Source organism: Crocuta crocuta, unplaced genomic scaffold, assembly GCF_008692635.1.
Source record: "Crocuta crocuta isolate KB4526 unplaced genomic scaffold, BGI_CrCroc_1.0 scaffold62, whole genome shotgun sequence".
Lineage (NCBI taxonomy): Eukaryota > Metazoa > Chordata > Mammalia > Carnivora > Hyaenidae > Crocuta > Crocuta crocuta.
In genome coordinates, this window is record NW_027529173.1 from 4,313,599 (window position 1) to 4,339,560 (window position 25,962).

General features: G+C 34.2%; 1 protein-coding gene and 1 long non-coding RNA gene across 4 annotated transcripts in view; one reads left to right on the forward strand and one right to left on the reverse strand.

The window, feature by feature from the left end:
- The window catches only part of LOC144226298 (uncharacterized), a 102,342-nt gene that overhangs the window by 27,537 nt on the left and 48,843 nt on the right, over window positions 1–25,962 (reverse strand). For all 3 annotated transcript variants that reach the window (XR_013333596.1, XR_013333593.1, XR_013333592.1), the window contains exon 3: window positions 10,202–10,285. This is a non-coding gene — a long non-coding RNA (uncharacterized LOC144226298). The remainder of the gene's footprint in view (window positions 1–10,201; window positions 10,286–25,962) is intronic.
- Window positions 14,994–15,950, forward strand: PRPS1L1 (phosphoribosyl pyrophosphate synthetase 1 like 1). Its single transcript, XM_077757616.1, has one exon. The coding sequence runs from the start codon at window positions 14,994–14,996 to the stop codon at window positions 15,948–15,950; it is 957 nt and encodes a 318-aa protein (XP_077613742.1).

Genomic DNA, 25,962 nt, shown 5'->3' on the forward strand with positions numbered 1-25,962 from the left:
TAGCAACCAAGCAAAAACAGTGCTGATTTATGAAACTTCACAGACTTAGAAATAGAAACAAAGCACTAAATATTCATGAAATCCCATACAGTGCTTGCACATAAGTTACATCTCGGTGATTTGTAACTTAGTTATAGAGAAAAGATAATAATCTGAGCACATCCAAACCTTTCAAGTGTTAAGTTTCACTAATTTTTTTGTCTTACTTTCGTCATAAATTTGGTCTTATTTGGGTCATAGTTGAGTCATAAGTAAATTATGAATATGCTATAAATGGCTGATCATAATCTAAACCTCCCAAAGTAAAGTAAACAAAGATTTCATCAGCAAAACAAGAGAGTAACTATGGAAAGAAGAATTTAATGAAAATCTTCTCTGATTGCAATGTTTTTTTAAGTAGTAAAAGCTCTTTAAAGACACAAAAACACAAGTTAAAGAAGCAAGTAAAATTCTGTCACTTGACAAAGCAACATCATAAAGCTACCATGCAAACAGAGTTAAAATAAGAAAACAATCTGTGCCATGTACTCTTTGAATTAATCATAAATTCAAGAAATAATCTGAGAGCTAATACAATAATCAAGAAAATATTAAATTTCATTGACTTATCTTGCCAATTTCAATTCTAGTTTTATAACATAATTATCTCAATTTTATTTAACTATACTAACACAAATACTAAGATGCAGACTTCAAACACAAATACTAAGTGCTTACAATCCACATTTAAAATAGAAAAATTAGAAGTCTATCACTGGTGAAATCTAGCAATTCAACCCAAGACATATTTATTTATTTTAGACGCATTGGCATATATATTTAGAGGCATATAAAAATATGTATAATTCAATTAATACTAAAAATCTCTTCTTTCTTTTTATTTTGCAACCTCTGATTTTTTTTTCCATTCAGTGTGTAATAAACGATAATTAACTCCAAGCAGCTCTGGAACATAGTGCTGTTTTTAAACAACTGTTAAAGAACTTCTTTTAATTTTTCTAAATTAGAAAAAATTTACAATCTAGATATGGTCTTTTTGTGTGTGTGAAGGGAGGTGTTTATTTTCAAATGGCCTTAATTTACCTGTGACATAAATATATGGCCAGAGATAATGTATCACCTCCATTGAAATGCTTTTACTGTTCTTAAAAAAGCAAGTGTGATACTGGGATGTATANAGAAAGAAAGAAAGAAAGAAAGAAAGAAAGAAAGAAAGAAAGAAAGAAAGCTCTTGTTTAGAGCAGTGATTCTCAAAAGTGACATTAGCCTGAAAGTCTCTTGGGGTTCAGGTTAGACTGAGATGACCCAAAACCATAACCAATTACAGCAGGATCTTTGGGGAAGGAGCTGAGATATCAGGTTTTTTGGTTTTTTTTAAGCTCCCCAGGGGATTCTAAGGTATAGCCAAGGCTGAGAATCACTGCTTTAATGCTACCGTGTAAAAAATAATAATAATAATTCCTGAGGTTGAGTCTGGAAATCTGAATATTCAGAAAACCACTCAGATGATACTGATGATTGGCCATATTGGAAATCACTGGTTTAGAACACACAAACCCCAATAAATAGCCAAGGGCCTATATTTACACTTATAAAGTCTGAGGGAACATTGCCAGTGTAGCTTTCAGACAGAAAATTCTTGGTAATAGTTTGGATTTCAGTTCATGAAACTGGAAATAGGTTCTCAAGATCTCACTATTTACTAACCTATAAACAACATGCAGGAATTGCAAGTTTAAGGTGAAATTTAAATGTGTATTTCCTGCTTCCATTATATTTATATTATAATGCTTAATATTGAGCCTACTTAATATGTTTCTTACCTACCAGAAATTATTTTCATATGCAAATTGTATGAAACTCAGCCTTTACAATACAGAAGAGACAGCACAAAAATCACAGCTATGTAGCAACCAAGCAAAAACAGTGCTGATTTATGAAACTTCACAGACTTAGAAATAGAAACAAAGCACTAAATATTCATGAAATCCCATACAGTGCTTGCACATAAGTTACATCTCGGTGATTTGTAACTTAGTTATAGAGAAAAGATAATAATCTGAGCACATCCAAACCTTTCAAGTGTTAAGTTTCACTAATTTTTTTGTCTTACTTTCGTCATAAATTTGGTCTTATTTGGGTCATAGTTGAGTCATAAGTAAATTATGAATATGCTATAAATGGCTGATCATAATCTAAACCTCCCAAAGTAAAGTAAACAAAGATTTCATCAGCAAAACAAGAGAGTAACTATGGAAAGAAGAATTTAATGAAAATCTTCTCTGATTGCAATGTTTTTTTAAGTAGTAAAAGCTCTTTAAAGACACAAAAACACAAGTTAAAGAAGCAAGTAAAATTCTGTCACTTGACAAAGCAACATCATAAAGCTACCATGCAAACAGAGTTAAAATAAGAAAACAATCTGTGCCATGTACTCTTTGAATTAATCATAAATTCAAGAAATAATCTGAGAGCTAATACAATAATCAAGAAAATATTAAATTTCATTGACTTATCTTGCCAATTTCAATTCTAGTTTTATAACATAATTATCTCAATTTTATTTAACTATACTAACACAAATACTAAGATGCAGACTTCAAACACAAATACTAAGTGCTTACAATCCACATTTAAAATAGAAAAATTAGAAGTCTATCACTGGTGAAATCTAGCAATTCAACCCAAGACATATTTATTTATTTTAGACGCATTGGCATATATATTTAGAGGCATATAAAAATATGTATAATTCAATTAATACTAAAAATCTCTTCTTTCTTTTTATTTTGCAACCTCTGATTTTTTTTTCCATTCAGTGTGTAATAAACGATAATTAACTCCAAGCAGCTCTGGAACATAGTGCTGTTTTTAAACAACTGTTAAAGAACTTCTTTTAATTTTTCTAAATTAGAAAAAATTTACAATCTAGATATGGTCTTTTTGTGTGTGTGAAGGGAGGTGTTTATTTTCAAATGGCCTTAATTTACCTGTGACATAAATATATGGCCAGAGATAATGTATCACCTCCATTGAAATGCTTTTACTGTTCTTAAAAAAGCAAGTGTGATACTGGGATGTATAAATAGTAGGTAAGCATTAGGAATGTGAGGAGACATAGCCAGTGTAATAGTTATACTAGTCAGACCTGCATGAGCACCAATTATTTAGGTTTAGAAATTTAAGAGAGATGTAGACAAAAGTAAAAATGATCAAAGTCTATAAAAATAGAAACTCTAATGTAGGCCTTAAAAAAATGACATTTAAGAAAGGAATTTTTTAATAATAGTTCTCAAGTATATGAAGAGGATGAAATCAGCTGCTCTCCATCTTTATTGAGGAATGAATAAGCAAGAATGAGATTAAACTTTAGGAGAGGAGACTTAAGTGAGATAGAATAGAATTTCCTAAATGAGTTATATTTTTAGAAAGAACAAATCATCAAAATGGTCTGTGGAATTTCCTTCCCTGGAAGTATTTATAAATAAGACATATTTTTCCTTGTTCAAAAAGTTTCAGTGATGTCTTTCTGAGGGAAATAATCTACTATCATAGAGTCTCAAGATGGAAAGATCATATTTCCCAGTCACATTCATTGCTATAAAATATACAGAAAATGGAGACTTAATATTATAGTTATAAGCATTAAGCATTGAAACAGTCCAAAGATTTATTATATGTAGTCAAATATGCTTAATTCCTATTAGATAAACTAAGGAAAATGAGAAACCATTCTCTTATAGTTAACCAATAATTTTCCACGTGGCTGTATGTTTAAACTTTTTTTTCAGGAAACTTTATCTATCATTGTATATGGAGGCAGCCTACTGCATAAAGATTCACTAAGATTCAGGGCCTTCCTGGCTCTCACCTGATGTAGGAGTTCATGGGCAAAGGCTCACTCTAGCTCAAGAAGTCAGATGGAACTAAATGTGACTTTGAAGAGGCATACCTTCAGCAAGTTACAGCTTACTGTAACCCCATGGGAGAGATAGGGACAACCTAAAATTTGCCAATTCTACTACACTGTTCTTGTCCCTTTAGGAAGAAGATAAATAGGGGCGCCTGGGTGGCTCAGTTAGGTAGACGTCCTACTTCGGCTCAGGTAATGATTTCGTGGTCTGTGATTTTAAGCCTGGGTCTGGCTCTGTGCTGACAGCTCAGAGCCTGGAGCCTGCTTCAGATTCTGTCTCCCTCTCTCTCTGCCCCTACCCTGCTTGTGCTCTCTCTCTGTCTCTCAAAAATAAACATTAAAAATTTTTAAAAAAGAAGATAAATAGTGAAGAAGAATCTGGAACAAGTTTCCATGTAGACCAGTTCTGCTATCACTTTTCAATATTTTTAACACCTATATATATCTTGCATGCATAAATAGTTAACGTTTATAATATACTGTGTTATATATAAAATATATATATAAAGCACTGTTACTAATGGTTTATATTTGCTCTTCTTATTTAATCCTCACAGTTTTAGTAAGTTGGTACTATGGTTGTCACCCATTTTATAGATGAGGAAATTTTGGCAAAGATATGTTAATAATTAGTCCAAAGTCACTCAGTTATGAAGCTACCGAGGCACAACTCTAAACTCAGGCAGTCTGACACCAAAGCCTCTGTGCAAATTTGTAACATCAAGCCTCTTCTTTGCAGTTGAATTCAATATACATAAAATTAGAAATCAACATTTTCGATTCTATTCCTCATACTTAGAAACACAATTAATCACTTGTTTCTAGGCTTCAAACACAGAGCAGGACTCTCCAAAGTTAAAAAAGTAAAATATTGTTTTAAACAATATATAATTTTCAGAATTGAAATAATGTTTTATTGTCAAAAATTCATTTACCCACAAGCAAGATCTCTTTTCTTATGTCTATGAAAGGAAGAAAACAGATTGACACTAATAAGCTGTTTCTTGTTTTTCATTGTAGTTTATTTGAAATGAGAAGCTCATGAATTGAATTGATAAGAAGTCAATTAACATATAAGAATATGAAGCAGAATGTATTTACACAAAAAGTGACTGTTGGCGAAGTAAACTGCTAAAGTCAACAATTGCAAGTAACATTTAAAAAGACAAATTACTAGGAGTTAGTATATAGAATATACATTCATTACATGCCTTTACTCTCCTTTATCACTGACTTTGAGTCTATCATAAATGCAATTATATTCTTGATTTTAAAGGTCCTAGCAGACATGGGGAAACCACGTTGGGGCTCTCAATATACAATGGCACAAACTTACACTAGCTACTTCTAAAAATTTGCCCTGTCTCAACGTATCCAACATACGATGGAAGTTAAGGCCCAAGGCCTGCCGAAGGTAAGGAGTCTCATAGGAGACCTTCTACTCCTTAAATTAGGACCCAAAAGCTTTCTGTCTTCAGAATAATGGTGAACCAGAAGTAACCCTGTCACCACAGTCTGTAGTAGAGAGGGATGACTTTTTGTGAGCAGAGCAGAGAGCAGTAAATAGTGTTAGAAAGATGAGTGAAGGGGTTAGGAGGAGGGGGATCGTTAAGAAGTTGTTATATCCCCTGGATAGTCCAGGGAAATGTAAGCGCTGTGTGCAGTTTAAGGTGGTCTCAGACTTATAGCAATTCTATGCAGGAGTCAGAAACAAATTATTTTTGGAAGAAGAAAGTTACATTCTAGACTTCAAAGAATTTTCTCATACGAAATTTCCTATATTACAAGGGTACATATAAATAAATAAACACAATAGAAAAGAGCGAGCATGAGCAAGAAAAATAGATAGCAGATACAGATTCCAAAGACTTCAGACAATAGAGTCACTAGATACCTCTTATAACACAGCTTTTATACTAGGATTTATTTTTTAATGTTTATTTATTTTTGAGAGACAGAGCATGAGTGAAGGAGGTGGAGAGGGACACATAGAGTCTGCAGCAGACTCCTGGTTCTAAACTGTAAGCACAGAGCCCAATGCAGGGCTCGAACTCATGAACCATGAGAACCTCAACTGACTGAGCCACCCAGGTGCTCCTTATACTAGGGTTTAAAAATTAGTTTCATATAGGAACAAATGTGAAGACAGATTCAGAGAACAAAACTCTAAGAACTGCCCCAATAGAATTGAAAACAAAACTAAACTAATGTTTTCAAATGAAAAATATTAAAATTAAAATCTCAAGAGATATACACACCTATTAGAGTAGAAATGTTGGTGAGGATGTGGAGCAACAGGAGCTTTTATGCATTCGTGTTGGGAATGCAAAATGGTACAGCCACTTTGGAAGATAATTTGGCAGTTTCTTATAAAACTCACCCTACTCTTACCATATGGGTGTGATTTTTAGGTCACTAAATGGAATTTCACTTAGCACTAAAAAGAAATGAGCTATCAGGCCATGAAAAGATATGAAGAAAACTTAAGTACATATTAATAAGTGAAAAAAAGGCCAATTTGCAAAGGTTACATACTGTATGATTCCAACCATAAGATCTTGGAAAAGGCAAAACTATGGAGACACAAAAAATGATCAGTGGTTGCCTGTGGTAAGGAGAGAGAAGAGTGACAATAGGCAGAACACAGAAGATTTGGGCATAGTGAAAATACTTTTTATGATGTAATCATGATGGATGCATGTCAGTATACATTTGTCCAAAGCATGGAATGTACAACATCAAGAGTGAACCCTAAGGTAAACTCTGGAGTTTGGGTGATTATTATGCATTAATGTAGGTTCAACCTCCATTAAAAAACAGAAACAAAAAAAGGGCAATTCTGGTGAGTGGTGACTGGGCTTGATAATAAGGGAGGCTATGCCCACACATACTCACAATCTCTGTACTTTCCACTCAATTTTTTAACCTTAAAACTACTCTCAAAAATATTTTTAAAAATAACTTCAATCTACTATTTTCATAGCGTCATAGATCCAGATAAAAAAGAAGTAAGTAAACTGGAAAACAGGTCAGAAGAAGGGATTTAGTATGCAACACAGGAAAAGATGGAATGAGGGATATATTTTAGGTTTCATCAGAGCTATAGTAGTAAGAGAGATAATTGAACAGAAGCAGTAATTAAAGAATAGTAAATAATTTTTCCACTACCAAGGAAAAACACTGATTCACAGATTCAAGAAACCAAATGAATCTCAAGTACAATTACTTTTTAAAATTCCATACCAAGACTTATAAAAGTGAAACTGTATCTAAAAGAAAGAAAGAGAGAAAGAGAGAAAGGGAGGAAGGGAAGGAAGGAAGGAAGGAAAGAAGGAAGGAAGGAAGGAAGGAAGGAAGGAAGGAAAGCAAGAAAGACTCCTAAAAAGCACCTAGAAGGGAAAAATTGTTGAATAACTTCAAAGCAGGCTGAGTTCTAAACAGCAGCAACAAAATCCAGAGAAAGGGAAAATGGTAAAAGAAAATAACTGACAACCTAGAATTGTATACCTAGCAAAAATATCTTTGAGAATGAGGGTGAAATGAAGACATTAAACCAAAAGAAAAAAGAGAGTTTTTCACCAGCAGTATCGTGAAAATTTGTAAGGATGTACTTTAGGCAGAAGGCATGTGATCTCAAAAGGAAATTTAAGATGTAATAATAAAAGAGGGGCAAAGAGAGTAATACATAGGTAGATATATCTAAATGAACATTGATTATATAAACAACAATAATAAAGTGATTGTGGAAGTAAAAATGAAAAAGGAAGGAGAGAAGTAACGAAAATGATAATACCTGGCCACTCTATGTTAGAAAGGGATAAATAAAGTTAAAGGACATGAAGTTAAATAGCATTTATAAGCAACACAACTAATACATAAACATACAGTAAGGCTAAAACTAAACAACCAGAAAATAAACCAAATACTATTTTAAAGATAGCTAGTATAATTATCACCAGACAAGATAGAATTTAAGGCAAAAGTCATTACTAGAAAAAAGAGTTTACTTAAAAATGGTTTCTCAATTCCGAAAAAAGTTATAAAAACTTAAAATACAGAGAAATAAAGGAAAGACTTGTACACACAAATATACACCAAAAATCACTGTTGAAATTTTAACATATTTCTCTTAGTATTTGATGAAATAGATAAAAAATAATTCAGTAAAGATAGGAAAGACATAAAGAACACTACAAACAAACCAGTTCTAATATGCATCTACGTTTATGGCACCTAACCACTCCATAGGACATATTTTTTCTAGCACACATGGAATATTTAAGAAAAGTCACCACTTAGGACTACAAAAATATTTCAGCAAATTTCAAAATAATTAAATCACACAGATCATGTTTTCTGACTATAGTACTACTAAGCTAGAAACCATAAATAAGATATCAAAATCTACTTGTTAGTCAAAAAGTTATATAACTGCTGAACAAAGAAAACATTGCCATCAAAATTAGAAAATAAGTTTACCCAAATACCCATAGAAATACTATAAAACATTACACGCAAATCTTCAACCAAAACAGTACTTAGAAGAAAAACATATAGCTTTAAAAAATAAATAGAAACTTAAGCATACATCTCAAGAAGTTTACAAAAAAGGAAAAGCAAAATAAATTCAAAGGGATTAAGGTAAATACTAAAAATAATCTTAAAGTCAACAAAGATTAAAACAGGCATCCAGATTAAAACTGCATCAACAGTTTCAAACATTAGTTTTTTGTGAAGACTAATAAAATTAACCGACTTCTGGTGAAATTGATCAAAAACAAAGAAAATAGTTAAAAAACTTAATACCAGAAATGACAAAGGGAATCATATTAAAGAGGCTGCAGTTACTAAAAATACAATAGGAGGATATTATGGAAAGTATCAGGTCAGTAAATTTGAAAATTAAGATGAAGTAAGAAATTTTGTAAAAAAAAAAAAAGTCCACAAAACTGACAAAAAATTGGAAATCTGAATATTACCAATAACCTATATCCTGAATATAACTGATAACCATTAGAAAAATTAAATAAGTAGTCAAAATTTTTTGGTCTTTTTCCACATAATGTCATAACTTATATAAATCTTCTGTAGGACAGAAAAAAATGAAATGCTTTCCAACTCATGTATAGCTATAGCTAGTATGATCCTGTGTTCTCAACTTAATAAGTAAAGACAAGAAAATTATACCAAATTTGCTCAAAAAGATACATGAAAAAATTCTAAATAAACTATCAGTTAACTAAATCAAGCAATATATAAAAAAGGAAATATATCGTGATTAAATTTGGTTTATCCCATGAATGTAAGGTCAGGTTAACATAAAGAAATCATTGTAATTTACCGTATTAAGAAGTTAAACTCAAAAATATTGTAATCTCAAAAGATGCAGGAAAAGCCCTTGACTTTGTTCAAGTCCCTTTTGATTAAAGAAAAAAAAGAAACTTTCATCAAACTAAAAACAGAAAGGACTTTCTTAATCTACTAGAGTATTTTCTGATAAAATGCAACTGGCAAACATCATCCATAATGGTAAAATATTAAGTCTTTCCTTTTGAGATTAGGAACAAGGCAAGAATGACCACTGTCAACACTTCTAGTCGATCTGAATTTAGAGGATTTTAGCCAGCACCGAAAGGCCAGAGTGGGGAAAAGTACCGGAAACAGAAAGAACCATAACTGCCATTTATTTCCAGATGATATGATGGCTTATGGAGAAACTATTACAAATCACAAATAAATTTTAATAATGGAAACAATATTTAGAATATCAAGTATATATCTATGTAACAGAAAATATAATTTTCAATAGATACCACTCAAATTGTAAAAAAATTAAATATCTGGAAATATCTAAAAACTATACAGAAAAATATAAGGAAAGACTTCTACAGAAAAATTAGGAAAACTTATTTTCATTTTAAAAGTAATTAACTGGAAAGAAATAGCATGTTCATAGATTGGAAAAGTCAGTATGATAATGTCAATTTTCCCCCTGAATTGATTCATAGTTGTAATGCAATTCCAATCAAAATCTTATAAAAATTTTAGTGGAACTTGAAAGCTGACTGTAAATCTTGAATGGAAGCATGAAGGGATAAGAAGAGCCAAGATACCCTTCAGGAAGGATAATACGGAGTCCTTAAGGTTGTACTCATTAAAACACTTAATTGATAGAGAAATTCTTTTATTTTGTTTACTTTGTTGCCATTGCTAGTTATTGTATTATAAACTGATATAGAATGATGTCCTCCCAAAGGGCAGTATCAAATCAAACTAGCAAGTATTTACCCTGTACAATGCTTAGTATCATCACTGACAGCCAAATGGTCTTCAGGGTATGATGACAAAAAAGATCTTCCTCGGTGGTGAATACTGTAAGAAATTCAAGGAGGGGAAACCAGACAATAAATTGGAGAGCTTTAGTTTTCATTCAATTCTTACTGGGCTAGTACATAGAAATTGATTTTTAGGTGTTCAAATGCCTAACGGATTTTTTGAATTCCCAAAATAACAAGAGTTCATATCCTACATGTTCTTGTCAAAATATTTCTGGAACATTATACAGGTATTTTAGTTGAAGTATGTGGGTTTATAGTTCTTAAAGAATTATGTGATATGTGAAAGAAATATTCATACATAGAAAAGAAGAATATGAAGAGAAAAAAATCTAGAAGCAAAATGAAAACGTCACAACAACTAGGGAAGTGAATCAAACAAAAATAAAACTATACCTTTTATTTTCCCAAATGGCAAAATAAATAATGATGATATAAACCAGTGGCTCTCAAAAGTGTGGTCACCAGAAAGGCAGCGTTAGCATTATCTGGTGTCTTATTAGAAACACAAAACCTGGGCCTCCACCCTAGACCTATTAATCAATATCTGTGGGCACAGGGTTCAGGAATGTATATTCTAACAGTCCGGCCTGGAGATCCTGATGCCCTTCACGTCTGAGAACCACTGAATCATTCCAAAGCACACTACACTCAGTTTTACTTTCATGAATGGACAATGTGTCGTAATGTTTATTATGAGGATTAAACAAATGGTCACAATTGAAAAGAAAAAGATAAAATATCTTTAAAAATATGACTGAATAGCATAAATGGAACTTGTGTTTTGTCAAAATATACTTAACATGAATCTCTACTAATTTAATGAAAATAATAATATTCTACACAAGAAAGGAAAGATCCATCATCAAAAACTGTTTTAAAATACTTTAAAATATTTCCTATAAATATCGGGAAGCTATTTCTTGTTTGCAATTACTAGTTATAGAACCTTTCCATATATACTGCTTCATTTGCCTTTGCAATTACATATTATTCAGCACATGCAACATCATTTTTATTCCAAGATTATTAGTTCATACTAGGATTTTCAAGCTCTCCAGAATTTTTTAAATTTGAAAATATGTTTCAAAAATACCCTTGTAAGTCTACAACGACACTCAGAATTAAAGGGGATTTCTGAATCACAGATTTTTCTCCCTTTTCTCTATTTGTTTTACTCAGCTTTGTTTACCTAATCATCTTCACATCTATTGTATAAAATGACAGATTTCCAACTAAAAGCTCAATAAACACACACAGTAGTCAACTTTAATTGTAAAAAATTACAAAACTAACTTTAAAGCATTTCTACCAACGTAAAGCTCTGTGGGAAATTTTCTCGAAGTATTGTGGATGGTTATTATGAACAAAATAAATGAGGTAAGGTAATGTTACAATAATGATCTGGAACTGTGAGTCAAATGAATAAGATTAAAGGCACAAAGAAACTCTTCCTAATAAACAAGCAGATAACTGCTGGAAAGAAAAATATGTTCCTTGTTTGAAATTAACTGCCAAACATTCTCAACCTACACAAAGCTGTCATAAAGGACATCTAAATCTGTCCTTGTTTGTAACATGTGTTATGACAAGATTTGACAGTTTATCAAAGAACTATAATTGCCACCTAAACATCTAGCATTTTGTCAACTGCAAGTATGTTTAGTGAAAGCATTTATTTTACTTAAAATACAACAACTGTTTTTCTCCGCTTTCTAAAAGAATTGACTGAATTTCTTTTCTCCTTAGCTGATCAAGCTTCATCAAGGCTCTCTCTTTGAATTATTTATGTCGGAATTTGTAAAGGGTAAAAAATAATCAGTAAAGCAAGAAACTATTATCAAGTATTGGTATTGGCTGGGTATTGACTTGAAACACCTTCAAAATATAGCAGGTCTCAAAGATCCGCAGAGATGACATTTAAATATGCTTGCCTTGGGAAGGAGAAAGATAGCCATTTTCTCTATACCACAGTTTATTTATCTAGAGTAACTTATTAAGATATGATGTCTTAAATACAGAGAATGTGTTCTTTACTAGGCACCATTACTACCTGTAACTTTTGTTAGAAACAGCCAATGATAAGATAGATGTCTTCCTCAACCTACAAAGACCAAAGTAAACAGGAACTAAATGCCCTTGCAGTAAATTCAAGTAACAGAAATGTCAGAGTAATAGAGATATTTCCATGATACTACCAATCATTCATTTCTTTCAGGAAATAATTTTTAAAATAATTTTTCAGTCTCAGGTTTGGGGGTTTGTTCCTTACTATAGTTGTTTGATAATAAAAAATAACACTTTTAACGTAAAAATTTTCCACCCAACTTTACATTTTTCCTTCACTCTCATAAACCTCAAAGAAAAACAATACAGTGAGAAAAATGCTATTTGGAAATTCAGGAATCCCACATTCTAGTCCACGCTCTGCCTCTAATTAGCTTTTAGATCCTAAACAAGTTGTTTCATTCCTCTGGACCTCAGTTTCCTGTCGGTGAATCAGGATGTTGGACTGGGTGGTCTTGAAGGCCATTTCCACCATTAACATTTTATGATTTTAGACAAATCCCTGGAACTATAAGGTGTTGCAACAGCCAGAACTTGGAGCAAAAATAGCAGCAAGACAAAAATTTCTTCTACTTCACACCTCAAGGAAAATGTAACCAACTATGTGTTTTTAATGTTTACATTAGCATTCAGTCCTATTTAGGTAATAATAAGTCTATTTAAAAATCTGTTTTGTTTTTCTTTAAAAAGTGAAAAATGTGTGACACATTGAGAACACTAAGAGAAAAATTATTTTAATTGAAGCTGCAAGTACTTTTTAGTGCAACTAAATTAAGCCACAGAATTTTCTTTAGAAATCACTGTATGTAGTCAGGCTGAGGATGAGAATGATATAGTATAGATGGGTCTGCTGATTTTATGATAGGAAGGAACATGAATGGAGGGTTGTAAGCAGAAATGAGCTGGCATGCACTGCCAACCATGAAGGGTTTGAAATGAGGAGAAAAGCCTGATAATGTTGAGAAGAGAGGTGATTGCATCAGCAGCAGGACATTTTGATTTAGCCTTTTTAACATAGCTGTTGACATGGCTTTATATTAATGGCACATTTAATATAACTCCACTTTTTTCTAGCAAGGTGATGTGTTTCATAGACATTGTCCAATGTCACCCATTTCTGTTGCCTATTCCAGTCCTGACCTAGTTCCTGAGCTTATCCTATTCATGAACCCCACTCATTGGGGGAGCTCAAAAATAGGGTGAGAAAATATATTCAACAGATTATTTATCAATTTCAAACTATGAAAAAATGGTTATTTATTTTTAGACTAGATCAAAAGAGTTCAGAAGCAAAAGCCAGACACACAATTAGCAGGACAAAAATGTAGGATCTATATCTGATGCCTCCATTATTTTTATGATACAATTTGTTCTTGAAATTCCTGGTATCTGTGGTCCCTTCCATTTCTTTCCCCATTACACCAACTCTTAATGAACTTTGGAAACTGTGTACTTAAAATTTACTAACATTTAATCATCACATACATTTTATTAGTCTTTTTTAAATTATAAAAGTAATGAAAGTTCAATACTACACTAATAAATGGCAATAAAATATGACAGTCCTCCTTCATCCCAAACTCCCACCAACCTACTCCCCTCTCTGGAGATAATCAAAATGAAAAGAACCTCCATAATGACTTGATGCTTTAACTATTACTTAATTTTAAATACGTAAATTTCATATGTTGCTTATATTTTTGACTGGGTTTTTTATATTTAGAAATATCTTGGGGATATTTCCATATGACTGCATGTAAGTCAGTTTCTTTAATCGCTGCCTATGTTTGTACAATACAATATATGATAATTCACCTATTGTTGGTCATTGTTAGTTTCCAGATTTTGCTTTTATGAGTAATTCTAGGGAGATATACTATTTGTTATTTACCATCTTATATTCTATAAATGATACCATACCTGCCACACAATACCTCATAAAATATTAACTGAATGAATTAACACAGCAACAAATAACACTATCAGTATATTTTGGGATGCCTATAAATATTTCTATTGAGTAGATTCCTAGAAAGAGATATATCGAGTCAAAGGTTATATGAAACAAAACTTCCCTTGCAAAGTTTACACACTTACACATTCTGTTACAATAGAGGACTTTATCTATCCTATAATTTTGGCCCACCTAATGTGTGAAAATTAGCATTTTCCTGATTACTAGTATTTTTTAATATGTTTAAAATCATATTTTCCCCTATAAATTGCCTATTCATACTATTTCCAAACCTTTTGGTCATCTTTTTCCTCACTCCATTGGAAGCACATTGTCTAATATATATTTTAGACATTTTCTCCAGTCTGTAGCTTTCCTTTTAAATGTATACATCCTTTACCTTATAGAAGTTTTACATTTTTATGTGTTTGAATTTGTTTCACACCCCTAGGAAACTACTTCAGGCACTACAGAAGAAAAAATCCATGAAATGAAGAAAGACTGGATTTTTTAAATTTAAAAGTGCAAAGTGGACACCAAGTGGAAATTTGTTTTCCAAAGACTCAAGATCAATGTAGAGCAGCTCGCGGCCACCACTGGAACTGGGCCGGTAACTGGCCAGTAACAACAGAAAGTCCTTCGTTAGTCTGTGGTCTGACTTTGGTTGCAACCTTGACAGCAGCGGTGATCGCAGGATGAAGAGTGATTTGAGTGATTGACGAAAATGTCCAATATCAAAATCTTGGGGGGCAGCTCCCATCAGGACTTATCCCAGAAAATTACCGACCACCTGATCCTGGAGCTAGGCAAAGTGGTGATCAAGGAACTCAGAAATCAGGAGGCCTATGTGGAAATTGGTGAGAGCGTGAGAGGAGAGGATATCTACATAGTGCAGAGTAGTTGTGGCAAAATCAATGACAGTCTAATGGAGCTTTTGATCATGATTAATGCCTGCAAAATTGCTTCAGCCAGTCAGGTTACTGCAGTCATACCATGTTTCCCTTACGCCTGGCAGGATAAGAAGGATAAAAGCCGGGCCCCGATATCTGTCAAACTGGTTGCAAATATGCTGTCTATAGCGGGTGCAGATCATATTACCACTATGGACTTACATGCTTTTCAAATTCAGGCGTTTTTTGATATCCCCGTAGACAATCTTTATGCGGAACCAGTTGTCCTGAAATGGATACGGGAGAATATCTCTGAGTGGAGGAGCTGCACCATTGTCTCACCAGACGCTGGTGGAGCTAAGAGAGTGACCTCCATTGCAGACAGGTTGGATGTGGACTTTGCCTTGATCCACAAAGAACGGAAGAAGGTCAATGAAGTGGACCATATGGTGCTAGTGGGGGATGTGAAGGATCATGTGGCCATCCTTGTGGATGACATGGCTGATACTTGTGGTACAATTTGTCATGCAGCTGACAAACTTCTCTCAGCTGGAGCCACCAGAGTTTACGTGACCTTGACTCATGGAATCTTTTCTGGCCCGGACATTACTCGTATCAATAGTGCATGCTTTGAAGCAGTGGTCATCACTAACTCCATACCTCAGGAGGATAAGATGAAGCACTGCTCCAAGATACAGGTGATTGACATCTCCACAATCCTTGTGGAAGCCATTAAGAGAACTCACAATGGAGAATCTGTTTCTTACCTATTCAGCTATGTCCCTTTATAGTAGAATAACTTTAGGTTATTCTCTTTTACAGTAAGATAAAATAAAAATATACCCTGCCCCTTGTTCATTCTTGGTATTTGATGAAAAGTTCAATAGAAGACTCAGCTGACTCTGCTCTGACTTTCTACATCCCACCTCAGGCATATTAGAGTTTACTTTATTTGAAAATTTTTAATGTTTATTTATTTTTGATAGGTTGAAAGAGAGAGAGAGCGCACATATGAGGAAGGGGCAGAGAGAGACTGAGAAGCAGAATCTAAAGCAGGCTCCAGTCTCTGAGCTGTCAGCACAGAGCCAGATTTGGGGCTTCAACTCACCGATCATGAGATCCTGACCTGAGTGAAGTCCCATCCTTAAGTGACTGAGCCACTCAGGCACCCCTATCAGAGTGTATTTTAAATTGAGGAAGGACAGACTGAGAATAATTGCTGGGATTTTCTCTTTGGGTTGTCTCATTCTGGTTTCTTTGATTATTTTGTGAACTTTGTAGCTAAAATTCAGCTACTGATTTCAGATTTTGAGGGTATCATATGGAGGTGTGTGAAAGTGATTAGGGAATTGTGAACATAATTGCTAAAGCTGCTTCAGGAAAACCAATTGCAGCCAACCAGATCTACGACCCTCACCACTATCCTTTCATACCACCCTCTGCTCTCTCTTACTCCCCTTCCTCTAGGCTGCTTCATCTCCCACTGCCCACAAGTTCTCCAATATTTATGCTAAACTCCTTGCAAGACATTTACTTTTATCTTCCTTCTGTGTATATGGTTGGCATCTCAGATGACGTCAGATTTATATTTAAGAATTGGTATTATTGTCCTCTTTTTGCAGAAACTAATAAAATGTCCACATGTGTGTGGGGGGGAGTGGGGAGAAGATACACATCTAGACATGTTGGGAAATTTCTGATCTCCAAGAAAATGCAGATAGGCCCTAAAACCTTCTCAAAAGATAAAACACAGGATAATTTTAAAGGAACAATACTCAGATTACTGTTAGATTTCTCATTTGATCTCCCAGGCAGTAACAAAATGGAAAAATTTTTGCAATTCTAAAGGACAATTATTTTTAACCTAGATTTCTTTACCCCACTGAACTGTCATTTAATTTTGAGGGGAAACTTAGGGCATTTTAATATATTAGAAGACTCAGGAACTTTACCACCTGAATGAATGTTTTCTGAAAGTATCACTTAAGGAAACTGAAAATAAAAAATATATACAACTAAGAGGGACACATGGGTTGAAAGAGGTAACGGTGAAACTGATAAAATTTTTCATGAAATTAAGATAATCACAGTTAATAAGCTAAAATTCACGTAAAAATTGAGCCACAATATAGAGCAAATTATTTTAAAATCTATAAATAAAATTCCAGATGATATCTACAAAGCATGAGAGGTTAGGAAATGTTAGGATTGGTCTAAGTATATTAATAATCTTATCTAGTTTGGGAAGGAGGTTACTGACACAAATGATTGACATTATAGAAAATATAGCCTGTGTTTAAATATGTTTTTTAAAATTCAAGGGCAAGCAAGAGAAAAAGGTGATGAATTACTTGAAAACTCCTAGACAGAAAAAAAGAAGTATGGCCCAATGAACAAAGTAAACAAATTCAGCTGAAGGTAGAAAGTAAATAAGGAAGAAAAAATAGCAAATAGAAAATACCAAATATATGCTAACCTAAAGTCACTGTATTAACTAAAGTCAATACGTTAAATTAACCTTAGCAAAGATAGGTTATTAGATTGGGTAGTAAATTTATCTAATGACAAGCTATTTATAGGAGACCAGGAGACACACCTGAACAAAAAGTTAGCTGTAAAGGGATGATGAAAAATTTACCAAGGAAATGCTCACACAGAGAAAGTAGGAGTGATACTTTTAGTCAAAGTAAACATGGTATATGTTTTGCTGATTAAACCCCCAGTAAGTTACAACTATCAAGAATCTTTATGTAATTAACAACTCAACACTGAAATACAAAAAGAAAGCAAAACACAATAGGAAGACAAATGTATAGTCTACATTAATAGAGGGAAATTTTAATAAAACTCTCATAAATAAAGAATGTTATTTTAATAAATACATATGGAAACTAAACAGATAATTCACATTTTTCCAGCATGAATGAAAACATAAATATTAAAAATATTAATAGGTCACAAAAAGTCTTCATACATTTTTTAAAAGAAATTTATATAGACCTTACATAGTAAAGAGGATTTACCGCGATCATCTTGACAATCTTGAAAAAATAGGGGCGCCTGGGTGGCTTAGTCGGTTGAGCGTCCGACTTTCGCTTGGGTCATGATCTCGCGGTTCGTGGGTTCGAGTCCCGCGTCGGGCTCCGTGCTGACTGCCAGCTCAGAGCCTGGAGCCTATTTCACAGTCTGTGTCTCCCTCTCTCTCTGACCCTCCCCTGCTCACTCTCTCTCTCTCTCTCTCCTAGAAATAAATAAAAATATTTAAAAAAAAAAGAAAGAAAAAATAAAACTATCAATAAAATAGGAATAGAATGAAGCTTGCTTGACCTGAGAAAGCAAATCCACTAGAGATTTACAAAGATATAATTAATGATTCCTACTACAATCAGTCAAATCTCTTTTTTTATTATTTAAAAAAATTTTTTTTGTTTTTTATTTATTTTGAGACAGAGAGAGACAGAGCACCAGTCGGGGAGAGGTAGAGACAGAGAGGGAGACACAGAATCTGAAACAGGCTCCAGGCTCTGAGCTGTCAGCACAGAACCCGATGCGGGGCTCAAACCCACAAACCGTGAGATCATGACCTGAGCTGAAGTTGGATGCTTAACCTACTGAGCCACCCAGGCGCCCCCAAGTGCCCCCAATCAGTCAAATTTCTAAGCCAGTTGAATAAGACAAGAAAAAGAAGAGCAATGTTGGGGAAAAAAAGAGGCAGACTTTCATTATTTACAGATGTCATAACTATCAACAACAAAACACCAACAATCAAAAGAAAAACTATTTCTGTGAGAGGTCAGCAAAATGACTACAGGTAAGATAAAGTATTTGTCTTTCCTAGATACTAACAAAACATAATTTTAAAATATATTTGAAAAAATATTGGCACAACCTAGAGCAGTAAAATCTGCAACATAACCAGTAAGAAACTCCAAAACTGTAGTACTGGTATGAAAAAACTTTGCTAAAGGATATAGAAAATATGAATCTGGGGAGGAAGAACACTAGGAGAGTTTCCTCAAATCACTTAGTATAATACCAGTCAAAATCCTAATAGTATTTAAAAAGACTGACAGCTTTTCTTGAAGTTCATCTAGAAAAATAAGTAATAAATATATTCAAGATATTTTTCAAAATGTTTTCGTACTATAATATATTAAAACATAAAATTATGGTAATTAAAACTGTTGTATTGATTCAGGAATGAGCACATAAATTAATATTATAGAATTTAAATTCCGGAAACAGACCCATGAATACTTACAGGAATTTAGTATGCCCATACCCCATTTAATGGAGGGATTGTATTACTGGAAAGAGAAGCATAACTGAATCAATTCTATAGGAGAATCACTATCACAAGTCCCTATGGAGATGCTTTTCTGATACCCAGCCTTGGCAGCCACTCCTAAAATCTACTCAGATTCTCTGAATGGGGATGAGACTCCTTCCATAATCTTTTCCTTAAGTATCTTCACATAATTGTTGGTCAATCCAAATCATAGTGATGTTATAATGGGCTTTTTAATGTCAGTTGTCACTTATTGATACCTATCTTTTGATGATCTAAACACTCTGCTTACTTGATTCTATCCTGGAAAGCACCTCCAGCCTCTACAAAACTTCTACTTTAAGTACCATTATAACACCATTACCTTGTATATCTGAAGTATATCCAGTGTTATTTCTACACATTTAACACAGTCATTTTGGATGAACTGTTCTCAGAATACAAAATAAATGAAAGAAAGGCCATAGCATAATAAATTACGCACCCTGCAGAATATATTCACCCCATGGTTAGCAAAGTAGCAGATTCTGTAGCTGAAAGCAATAGTGGACTTATGTTTACTGGTCAAGAACCATTTTATGCAGTCTATCACACTACATACTACTGGCTGAGAGCTCACAAAAGTACTTAGAAACTGAAGGGGAGGAAATACATATAGAGAAAGGTAGAGAGTTGGCCCTCAACATGGTAAGAGTTAGGGGTGTTGATCCCACACACAGTCAGAAACCCTCTTACAACTTTTAACTCCCCCAAAAGTTAGCCATTAATAGCCTACTGATAACTGGATGCCTTACTAATAACATAAACAACAAATTAACACATATTTTACATATTATACATATTATATACTGTATTTTACAATAAAGTAGGCTAGAGGAAAGCAAATATTATTAAGAAAATTATAAGGAAGAGAAAATATATTTATAGCACTATATACATATATATATTAACTAATTCTACCAAAGTGGCATTAAATCAAGTATGCATATATATGACAAAATTGGTATATTATGTCATTAGATAAACACTGCATTGATCAATCAATGATGATGGATAACTATTAATTGGGAAACCGGTTTTTTCTGATCCTTAAATGATACATAAAAATAAATTCCAGGAGAAATGGTCATAAAAAACAGAACAGTAAAGCACTGGAAGAAAATGTGAAATAACTTTTATATTCTTATAATGGAGAAGGCAGTATATGGTAAGCCTTTCAAGCCTAAAATCCTACCTTGTAATTTTGCCCTCTCACTTTCAATAACTATATTCACAAATTATCTCTTGTGACAAAATTCTGGAGTCTGTTTGTCTAAAGTTGGAGACAGTCTCAACCATTCCACTGTTCTTTAACATATTCGATAAATCCATTTAGTTAAACAAGTTGATTATAAAACTTTCCCTTTCTCAATATCCCAATTACTCTATGAAGTTTTTTTGTTTTAGAAGCTTGTTATAAGACTTCCTTATTTTTTAAGTTTGTTTATACTTATTTTGAGAGCAAGAGAGAGAGAGTACATAAGGGGCAGAGAGAGAGGAAGAGAGAGAGAATCCCAAGCAGGCTCCACACTCTCAGTGCAAAGCCCAACAGCAGGCCTCAAACTCACAAACTGTGAGATCATGACATGAGCTAAAATCAAGAGTCAGAGGTTTAATTGACTGAGCCACCCAAAAGCCCCTATCTTTTATCTGTATGAACTTTCAGTTCTTTCATTCTATTAGGATTTGTTGGCAATTGGTTTCCATGTATTTGTATCACATGGAAATTATTTACTTTTCCATCCTTTTGACGGTTTCTCTTTAGGCTAAGCATTTATTTTATTTTTAATTTATTTCTGTTGACCTTCCTCATTCTCCTTAGCATTTCTAAAATCCATTATAAGATTGATAACTATTTTCTTATCAAGATAACCTCTCCACCTGACTTTTAATGACCCTCAAATAGAGGCTTTTCTCCCAACTCTTGGCTCTTCTCAAACATTTCCCCCACCATCTCCTGATACAGCTCATTCTCAGCCACTTTGGGCAAATATTTAAGAGTCAAGGCCTCTTTACATCACTAATATCTAAGGTAAGCGCCCTAATATCCTCCTACAGGTTCTCTCTGCACTTCTGCCAGACTTATTTCTCAAAAACATTACTTTCATTACCTTAATCTCATTATAAAATTTTCAATGATTCCTTTTTATTGTTTACAGAAAAGCCCATCCTTTATTCTGATGTCTGACCATCAAAATCTGGTCCACTATTCCCAATGGAAACTTTCTGCTCTGTTCATATTGGTCTACTTAGTGACCCAGAAAACACTTGCAAATCTCTGCCATCATTTCTTTACATACATTCTCCGAACTTCCAATAGCCTCTCTGTTACCCTTCACTTTACTAAATCTTAAGTTTTCTTCAAGGCCCACTTCTTTTACAAATGTCACAATATCTGATCTCTTTGTCCTTCTCCTGCAAACTCCTATTGTCTGAATCATTCTTTTTTTTTAACATTTTTAATGTTTTTTATTTATTTTTGAGAGAGAGAGAGACAGCGTGAGCAGGGGAGTGTCAGAGAGAGAGGAAGATACAGAATCTGAAGAAAGCCTCCAGGCTCTGAGCTAGCTGTCAGCACAGAGCCCGATGCGGGACTCAAACCCAGGAACCAGGAGATCATGACCTGAGCCGAAGTTGGAGGAAAACCGAGTGAGCCACCCAGGCACCACTGTCTGCATCATTCATTACAATGTTGCCTATTCTTATGAGATTAATTTAGGTAGTCATTAAGTAATGGGAATACTTCATATAAATTTCTGTTCTTTTTTCTTTTAGAGAGAGAGAGAGTGTGTGTGTGTGTGCATGTGCACATACTGTGAGGGGGAGGGCAGAGGGAAAGAAAGAGAGAGAGAATCATCTGCTCAGTGCAGAGCCTGATGTGGGGCCTGATTCAGGGCTTGATCCCAGGATCCTGGGATCATGACCTGAGCTGAAATCAAGAGTCAGATGTTCAACTGACTGAGCTACCTAGCTGCCCCTCATATATTCTTTGTATCTTCAAGATATCTTATTTAATGTTTACCATATACTAAGCAGTCAGTTATTATGGTTTGTTTGATATTTTTAAATTGATATAAATCTCACCTAAAGACGGGTAAACCTAATAATAGCTAAGTTGGTCTTAAATACCAACCTAAAGATTTTATATTTACTTAAAAAGTAATAAGGAGCTTTTTCAGCCTTTTCAGCATATTTTCAGTAGACAGTGTTAAAATAAAAATAGGACTTTCTGAAGACAGTACAAAAAATTGTATAAAGTGAACTGGAGTAGAAAGACTCTGCAGTTGGGAGGCCCATGTGTCTAGGTGACTTCATTTTGAGGAAATAGGCTTAAATAATATTTTTTTAAAAATTTGTAGTAAATGAAGAAGCTCTCATTTTCTTAATCCCTCATGTGCACAGAGGATGTTACCGGAATTCATTCTGAGTATGAATTTCTAAGTGTAGCGCTGACAGTATCTCTTATCACATGACATGATTAATGATGTTTCCTTCAGAGTGGTTTCACTTAGTGTTTATTAAGATGCTTCCCAAATCCTAATGCTCATTCAAAGATAGTCAGATGATTCTACTTATGAGCATCCTGCAAGAATCAAAAAAGATAAGGCAGTGATTGAACGGTTTAAATAATATATTTTACCGAGATTTAATTATTATTCAACTAGTGACTTCCTTCTCTGTTTTTATATTTGTCACTCTTTCCTCTCTTTCCACTCTTTTCCTTTCTTGTCACATTATTTCTTTACCCTCATTTTATTGTAGATGCTATGCAATGACAGGCATAACTCATTGCTTACACCTAGGGCAGGAGCCTTCCTTTTACATTAAAGGGTTTGATTGTCATGTAAGCAGTGAGTCTTCTTCACAGACTTAAAATCTTCCTTCTTGCTTACCAATTAGCTTTTTCATTAAATGGTCCTACCGTTTAAGAGAGGATTAGGGACACTAGCCCCGTAAAAATCTCCAGGAATGACATACCATGCAGGGAACAGTAAGGACAAAGGCTTTGAGGCGGGAACATGTACCTGTTAGAGCAACAGAAAGAAGACTTGCCCGGAGTGGAGTGAACAAGAGGAAAAGCGGAAGAAGTCAGTAAATTGGGCAGAGCCAGAGAAGGTGCGGAAACTATCACATGCACTGAATTTCTCTGGTCAAATGGGGCTGTTGTTTGCTCCTGGCCGGTAAGTGCTCAAATCTCTATCAGGAAGATTATGTCTTAAATTATCACTGCTGAATAACTTAATGTCTGTCCCTCAAAGAGGTTTTCTCAATACAAAGGCAGCTCAAGGGCACCTGGGTGCTTAGCTGAATAAGCGTGGAACCTGAGTGTGAAGCCTGCTTGAAACTGTTTCTCACTCTGTCTGCTCCTTTTCCCTGCTTGTGCTCTCTCACTCTCCCTCTTGCTTTACCTCTCCCACTCCCTCTCCCTGTCTCAAAAATAATAATAATAATAATAATAATAAGGCAATTCAAATAATCCTAAACTTGCCAGAACATAAAATTCCTGGGTTGCTGGTCTTAACCTCATGAATCTTCCAGATAAGAATCCTGGGAAACAGTATTTTTAAACAATCTAGATGATTCCTACAATCTGGCAAGCTAAGGAAACAAAAGTGAAAATAATTTTTAGAGAATTAAAGTGAGAAAATTTTGAGTGTGGAAGGCCATGATATACCAAACTACATACTACTTTACTAATATTTGGGGCAGCTCGAGCCAATACCGGCCCATAGCTGCCATTTTCCTCACCCATGACCCTGTCCTTCATCTCTAATGGATTCCAGGCCTCCTTCCTGTTGAGTTAGACCTGACCTCCGATTTCTTCTCCCTGCAGATATCCAGGTGGCCACTACCAATTAGTAAGACCTGACAGCAGGTGAAACTTGTATGCCGCCCTCTTTTAGGGTGATCCCTCGATCAGGAGGATTTCTCAGCTGATTTGTATTTTGAGCAGTATTGAATTATTCCATAGAAAAATGTATTTGTATTTGTGGGTTGATCTATAGGATTAACTTTGTTTAATTATCTCAGAAAATATATTGATATAGACCTCATAGCTGCAGCATCTTTAAAAAATGGATTTAGTACTTTTGTTTTTAAAAGTTTATGTATACAAAGGTATTTTTGTAATATGGGGCAGTGAAAACAAGAATGAGTTTTAGAATTAGACCTTAATTTTAATCCTGGCTGTGCTGCTTACCAGCTATACTAGTCTCCAGTTAATACATGTCTTTGAATCCCTGATTTCTCCTCTCTGTAGTGGAGATAAAATACCTCACATATGCTGTGATTCAATATGAACATGTATGAAATAGCTAGAACAGTTTTGGTCACGTGGTATATATATGACCTAAAGCCTAGATGTCCTCTTTTCCTTTGCCTGAAACAGAATTCTTCCTCTGTTAAGACATGTTCTTGTCTCGTATTCTTCTCTTTGGCAACAGAATTTGGATAGTGTAATGTGGAAATCCTAATACTCTAAAATATTATTAATTCAAAGTTTGATAACTAATATGTATTCAAACAAGCAAAATCCTCAATTAAACTTTCTTATGTGTATGGGTGTATGGCCAGATTCTTAAGGAAACCATGGAATAAGAGTCCCTTAGAATTAAATGGGATCCTCCACATCATTAGTACAACATGCTGAATTGCTACAGGTAAGTGATAAGAAAATAAGCTCAATTGGGGCCTCATTTATAAAAATGTATGTCCTGGAGTTAATAAGGAATTGTCCAAAATTATACTTTGTGCTTCTTCATTAAAGAATAATGTCTGAAAATTACAGGCAATCTTCAATTATTGAAGTAATATCAAGTTATATGCACTATACTACCTTGATAAGTCAGAAAAGTTAAGCTAACCTAAGAAAAGTAAATGGAGTAAGAGTTTATATCCAAAAAAGTTTTCTACACAGCTCAAATGATCACAAATCTGAATGTATCAGGGCGCCTAGGTGGCTAAGTTGGATAAGCATCTGACTTCAGCTCAGGTCATGATCTCATGGTTGCTGAGTTTGAGTCTCGCATTCATTGAGCTCGAGCCCCACTTCGGGTGACCACGAATGCAGCTTTGGGTCAGCCTCGCTTCTCACTCCTTCCTCGTCTGCCCTTTGTGGGATTTTTGCTCTCCCTTTCTCTATGCCCCTTACTCACTTGTACCCTCTCTCTCTCAAAAAAAAAAAAAAAAGAAGAAGAAGAAATCTGAATGAATCAGAGCAATACAATCCCTATACATGATAGTTATTCAACACTTTGCTGAAACTGTATGTAAATGCCTCTCAAGTTTTCCCAACTTCTTTGTTTCCTCTGCCACTTAGACATGTGTACTTCTTCAAAACATATGTCAATAGGCGAAAATATTTAAAAAGTTAGACTATAGACTCTTACTAACCGTATCATTGAATCAGTTCCAAGGGTCAACCCTCATTTTATATCTCCCACCTCTCCTTCCTTAACTACTCTCACAGGGATTTG

Excerpts from the sequence above, each read along its gene's own strand:
- PRPS1L1 (XM_077757616.1), top strand. The coding sequence starts at position 14,994 with ATGTCCAATATCAAAATCTTGGGGGGCAGCTCCCATCAGGACTTATCC.